Source organism: Kogia breviceps, chromosome 15 (assembly GCF_026419965.1).
Source record: "Kogia breviceps isolate mKogBre1 chromosome 15, mKogBre1 haplotype 1, whole genome shotgun sequence".
NCBI classification, from domain to species: domain Eukaryota; kingdom Metazoa; phylum Chordata; class Mammalia; order Artiodactyla; family Physeteridae; genus Kogia; species Kogia breviceps.
The window spans coordinates 33,367,287-33,373,973 of record NC_081324.1 but is presented as its reverse complement, the minus strand read 5'-3'; the positions used below and the strand labels follow the sequence as shown (position 1 = coordinate 33,373,973).

The 6,687-nt window shown below is 43.7% G+C and overlaps 1 protein-coding gene across 2 annotated transcripts; it reads left to right on the top strand.

Moving 5' to 3' along the window:
* Positions 1–2,010: 2,010 nt before the first annotated feature.
* LOC131742141 (high affinity cAMP-specific and IBMX-insensitive 3',5'-cyclic phosphodiesterase 8A-like) lies at positions 2,011–5,687 on the top strand. 2 transcript variants are annotated; one of them, XM_067014958.1, is made up of 2 exons: positions 2,011–2,488; positions 2,546–5,687. In XM_067014958.1, exons 1-2 carry the CDS (start codon positions 2,022–2,024, stop codon positions 4,521–4,523), a joined length of 2,445 nt encoding a protein of 814 aa, XP_066871059.1. In that variant the 5' UTR covers positions 2,011–2,021; the 3' UTR covers positions 4,524–5,687. The 2 variants fall into 2 exon arrangements, with proteins under 2 accessions (XP_066871059.1, XP_058895624.1); XM_059039641.2 differs by having other exon boundaries at positions 2,011–5,687.
* Positions 5,688–6,687: the final 1,000 nt, after the last annotated feature.

The window sequence follows — 6,687 nt, the reverse complement described above, 5'->3', positions numbered from 1 at the left end:
AGCATCATTTGTTTGGCTGTGGTGGCTCATTAGAGGAGGGAGGAGTCCCACATTTATGGTTCTGGGTGGTTTATTTCTGTTTTACTTTTCATCTTTCTCTGAGAACCATAATGATAGGTTGGAACACGAATAAACCTGGTAGCCGTAGGTGGAGAATACCCACAACAGCTCAATACTTTCATATAAATAACCCAAACAATTTAACTGAGACAGCTGAGCCCAGATTAAATGAACTCCAGGTAAAATGAAGCTGTGTCCAAACAACCACTTATCTGGGTTTTGCTTGTTTCAGGGCTCAACACTTTGCACAGCACCTGCCCTTTCTTTTCTTCTACTTCCTGGTACTTTATTGCCAGTCCCCGGGGGAGCCCCATTTAATTCTGGGTTTCCTGGGAAATGCTGTCTTCCATAAATGCTGCTTTTGTCCTTTCTCAGGTGGCTTTGCTGGAAGGCATTTCTGGATTGCTGCATGGAGCACGTGAAGAGGAGTATCTTGGATCAGACTGTGTTAGGACTAAGGGACCAAGTTAACCCCTAAGGAATCTTCCTGGAGTGAAATGCTTGGATACGAATGTATGGCAAATTGAGATTTAATTCAAGCAGAATCCAAGATTCTGATATGGGTGAAACATAACAGTTAGGGTCGCTGAGCCTAAGGAAGGCTGGAAGTCGGACCCATGGTGGGCTGTCTGTCTGGTTGCAAGCAGCATCCCAGTCAGTGGCTAAAGATTTCAGGGACATGGCCTGGCTGCCAGGGAGATAAGTTGACAAGGCAGGCTTTGAGGGATCTCAGCCAAGGGAGACCGCGGTTCAAATCAATGCTTCAACTTCAGTGAACACATGGAGTTGGCACTGGTGCCATGGATAGCATTCCAGACTTAAAAAGAGCCAAAGTAATTCCAGACTTCACTAGCCAGTGAGTGGGTCCATGCTGTCCACCTTAGCAAAGTGCTTCCCACCTTGATAAAAACTCATTTTAGACCTGTCACAGTCCTGGGATTTATTTGTCTCTGCATTCCCAGCATCTAGCAGCAGGACTCTTTCTTAGCAGGGTTCAGTGAACATTTGTCAGTGAATGTGTGATGTGGGAGGGCTGAGCCTGAGTGGTGAAGGATTTGTACCTCTCACTTTGAGCAACCAGGAGAGCCAAGAACTGAGAGCTGCCACCATCCCTGTCAGGAGCACACCCTCCCTCTGTATCTTGGTCTCTCTGGATGATAATGGATGGTGGTTTCTAGGGTGAAGTGTGACAAGAGGTGCACTAGTCACAGTAATGGGGCTTTTCTCCCTAATCTGCTCTCTCATGAAACGTACCATATTACATCGACTTTATCTAGAGGGACAAAACTTATGTCACATTCATCTTGGGTCCCCAGTTCAAGGCATATACATTTGATCAAACTGAACCAACTACACATCTCTGCTCATATTATTTCTCCTTTGGGAATCTTATTTTCTCTCAGGTCTTACTTTCTCCCCTAGCCGTGCCTCTCTCAACCCTGTTACATTCTGTGACTGGTGAGCTACTTTTGTTCTTATGCTTGCTGCTTATACATCACCTCTTTGGTGAACCCTCACCTAGGTCTCTCCCACCATTTAACTTCATTGCAAGAAGTTGGAGGAAAGCAGCCAGGCTACTCAGGATCATGTTCCTAGACCCTAGCCCAGGCTCTCAATACACATTTGTGGAATGAATATTATTAGTTTTTGTTCCTAAGTTAATTTAAATTTCATAAATTTCTTTTACATTAATCATCTCCTTTTATAAAACAAGGAGATTATATAGGTATGGTAAGCAATGTTAACCTTCTTTTAATACATAAAGAGATTGAGATTTATACAAAATGGAACCCAGCCAAGATCAGAGTTCAAAAGCCAATGTGGGGCATTGACGCCAGCACCCGCTGGAGGTCACAGCTGGGGGCTGGGCGCGGCGTGCTGCCGGGAAGATCCGGCCCGGAAAACGGAGCCGGAGTCGCTCCGCCCGCAGCTCCCGGCGTGTCGGCGACGCCGCCGCCAGCATGGGCTGTGCCCAGAGCATCCACGCTTCCGAGAGCCGGGCGGTGTACCAGGGCGGCAACGACGCCGAGGACGCGCCGGGCCCCGCGGCGCCGCCGTTGCAGCCCGGCGAGTCGCGCCTCCCACCCGGCCAGACGACGGCTGCCTCGGCCCGGTCCTGCGGCTCCAGCCTCGTGGAGTCCGAGCCAAGCGGTGGCAGCGGGAGCGCCAACGGCAACACGGTAGCAGTAGCTGATATACAATTTGGCCCCATGAGATTTCATCCAGATCAGCTCCAGGTACTTTTAGTGTTTCCCAAAGAAGATAAGCAGTGTAATGGATTCTGTAGGGCATGTGAAAAAGCAGGGTTTAAGTGTACAGTTATCAAGGAGGCTCAGACGGCCCTTGCCTGTTTCCTGGACAAACATCATGACATCATCATCATTGACCACAGAAATCCCCAACAGCTGGACGGGGAGGTGCTGTGCAGGTCTCTCAGATCATCAGAACTCTCAGAAAACACAGTTATTGTTGGTGTAGTACGCAGGGCGGTTAGAGAAGAGTCATCTGTAATGTCCCTCATTGAGGCTGGCTTTACAAGGAGGTATTTAGAAAACCCCAGCGCCATGGCCTGTTACAATGAACTGCTCCAGATGGAGTTTGGATTGGTGCACCCACAGCTGAAACTCAGGGCTTGTAACTCAATGTTCACTGCATTAGAGAAAAGTCAAGAAGCAATTGAAATTACAAGTGAAGACCACATTGTACAGTATGCAAATCCAGCATTTGAAACAACAATGGGCTATGAGTCAGGTGAATTAATAGGGAAGGATTTAGCAGAAGTGCCTGTAAATGAAAAAAAGGCTGATTTGCTCGATACTATAAATTCATGCATCAGGATAGGCAAGGAATGGCAAGGAATTTGCTCTGCCAAAGAGAAAAACGGAGATAATGTACCTGTCATTGGACAGGGAGGAAAAATTAGACACTATGTGTCCATTGTCAGAGCATGCAATGGCAACAATAAGGCTACGAAAATAGCTGAATGTGTTCAGTCTGACACTCATACAGATAATCAGTCAGGCAAACATAACGACAGGAGAAAAAGCTCACTAGATGTCAGAACTGCTGCCTCTCGAACAAGCAAAGTTTCCAGCCAGAGACGACGCTCTTCCATGGCCCGGATACATTCCATGAAGATAGAGGCGCCCATCACCAAGGCAATCAATATTATCAGTGCTGCCCAGGAAAGCAGTCCCATGCCTGTGACAGAAGCCTTAGATCGTGTGCTGGAAATTCTAAGAACCACTGAATTATATTCACCACAGTTCGATGCTAAGGACGATGATCCTCATGCCATTGACCTTGTTGGGGGCTTAATGTCTGATGTTTTTCGAAGACCAGCCAGGAATGAGTATGTTCTTTCAACAAAAAACCTTCAACAGGTTTCCAGCAGTGTAATCACCCCCACCTCCCTTCACGACGTCCCATCACAGATAACTCAGGCCATGGAAAATGAGGAATCCTGGGACTTTGATATTTTTGAACTGGAGGCTGCCACTCATAAAAGGCCTTTGATTTATCTTGGTCTCAAAATATTTGTTCGCTTCGGAGTCTGTGAAGTCTTAAAATGCTCTGAGACAACGCTGAGATCGTGGCTGCAAATTATCGAAGCCAATTATCATGCTTCTAACCCCTACCACAATTCTACACATTCTGCGGATGTGCTTCATGCCACTGCCTATTTTCTCTGCAAAGAGAGGATAAAGCAAACTTTAGATCCACTTGATGAGGTCACTGCCCTCATTGCAGCCACTGTCCATGACCTGGACCACCCCGGGAGAACCAACTCCTTCCTGTGTAATGCTGGGAGCAAGTTGGCCATTCTGTATAACGACACTGCTGTGCTCGAGAGACACCACGTGGCCTTGGCCTTCCAGCTGACCACTGGTGATGATAAATGCAACATCTTTAAAAACATGGAGAGGAATGACTACCGGATGCTGCGCCAGAGTATTATCGACATGGTCTTAGCCACAGAAATGACAAAGCACTTTGAGCACGTCAACAAATTTGTCAACAGCATCAACAAGCCCTTGGCAGCATTAGAGGAAGATGGGGAAACTGATAAAAATCAAGAAGCCATAATCACTATGCTCAGAACTCCAGACAACCGCAGTTTGATCAAACGAATGCTTATTAAGTGTGCTGATGTGTCCAATCCCTGCCGACCCCTGGAGCAGTGCATTGAGTGGGCTGCACGTATCTCAGAAGAATATTTTTCTCAGACTGATGAAGAGAAGCGACAGGACTTGCCTGTGGTGATGCCAGTTTTTGACAGAAATACCTGCAGCATCCCCAAATCCCAAATCTCTTTCATTGACTACTTCATCACAGACATGTTTGCTGCTTGGGATGCCTTTGTAGACCTGCCTGAGTTAATGCAGCATCTTGACAACAATTTTAAATACTGGAAGGGACTGGACAAAATGAAGCTACGGAGCCTCCGCCCACCTCCTGAATAGTGGGCAACACTGCCTGGGGCCCTGACGCTGTGCCCCTCCAGTCACTTGGGATTCCTGAGGGCAGTCAGAGTTCCTTGGTCCTTTCATCCCCCGGTCTGCAGAGCCTGTAAGAGCACACAGGGACGTCGGCAACCTTCTGTAGCCACCATCTGATGCCATTGCCATAAAGTGAGACTTAGTCCACTCAAGGTACCTGGGCCTGCTGCGGGGGCTCTTCAGAAAGTCACGTGAGAACCATGGTTTGCATTCGCATCCGTTAAAACATGAGCTCGGGACTGCCCCCGCAAAGGACGGTGATGGATTTCCTGCCAGTGACAGTGTCTTGTTGCAGTTTCTCTCTTATGTTGCAGTTTCTCTCAGTTATGTTCAGCACTTAAGAACAGCTAATGGCAATCGGATCTTTTCTCACATCATAGAAGGTGCAATGACTTCTCTTTTAAAACTGAACAGAAAATGCAAAGAAATTTTTAAGTTGATTATCAGTTATTAAAATGTTTTATTTATTTTATTAGTTCAATATTTTCTATGAATTGAAAAATACTTCAAAGCCAAAACCAACTTTAAATGCCATAACCAAATTTACATGATTCATATTCATTAAATATGTATTACTTCGTGTACAGACATTTTCATAATGCAAAATTAAAATATAAAATGACACATTTTTACTGCACTATAGAAATATTTGTGTTTGTTAAACTTTTCCGATTGATGCTAATTGGGAAAAGCTGTTTTGTGGGTGGGTCTGATTCTAGAAGCATTCAACGAGAAGGGCTCCTGTACAGCAACCAGAGCTCAGAAACTGCTCTAGTTGTCTGACGGGCTCTGCAGGTGACTCCCCAAAGTGAAAGAAACTAGGACTTCATACTTTTTTCCTAAAATTTTATAATTGAATTTCCAAAAGTCTGCCTTATTTTATACAGTGTTTCTATGAAATATTCTCCATAAAAACAGAGAAAATGCATTATTTAGTGAATTGACATTTTATAACCAATCTGTTTTCATCTGCATTTTGCTTCCTGAAATTTATAAAGGTTCTGTATCTTTACATTTTGAACAAAAGTAGTACCATAAAAAATGACACACGATGACATGTCAAAGTGCTTGCCGTTTCCTTTTAAACTTGTATGTTTTTTTGTTCCAGTAAAAGAAATTAAACTATTTGTTTTTAAGACAAAAAAAAAAAAAAAAAAAAAAAAAAGCCAATGTGGGAATGAAGGAAACAATAGAAAAGATCAATAAAATTAAAAGCTGGTTCTTTGAGAAGATAAACAAAATTGATAAATCATTAGCCAGACTCATCAAGAAAAAAAGGGAGAAGACTCAAATCAATAGAATTAGAAATGAAAAAGGAGAAGTAACAATGGACACTGCAGAAATACAAAAGATTATTAGAGATTACTACAAGCAATTCTATGCCAATAAAATGGACAACCTGGAAGAAATGGACAAATTCTTAGAAATGCACAACTGCTGAGACTGAACCAGGAAGAAATAGAAAATATGGACGGACCAATCACAAGCACTGAAATTGAAACTGTGATTAAAAATCTTCCAACAAGCAAAAGCCCAGGACCAGATGGCTTCACAGGCGAATTCTATCAAACATTTAGAGAAGATCTAACACCTATCCTTCTCAAACTCTTCCAAAAGATAGCAGAGGGAGGAACACTCCCAAACTCATTCTATGAGGCCACCATCACCCTGATACCAAAACCAGACAAAGACGTCACAAAGAAAGAAAACTACAGGCCAATATCACTGATGAACATAGATGCAAAAATCCTCAACAAAATACTAGTAAACAGAATCCAACAGCACATTAAAAGCATCATACACCACAATAAAGTGGGGTTTATTCCAGGAATGCAAGGATTCTTCAATATATGCAAATCAATCAACATGATACACCATATCAACAAACTGAAGGAGAAAAACCATATGATCATCTCAATAGATGCACAGAAAACTTTTGACAAAATTCAACACTGATTTATGATAAAAAACCCTGTAGAAAGTAGGCATTGAGGGAATTTTTCTCAACATAATAAAGGCAATATATGACAAACCCACAGCCAGTGTCTTTCTCAATGGTGAAAAACTGAAACCATTTCCACTAAGATCAGGAACAAGACAAGGTTGCCCACTCTCACCACTCTTATTC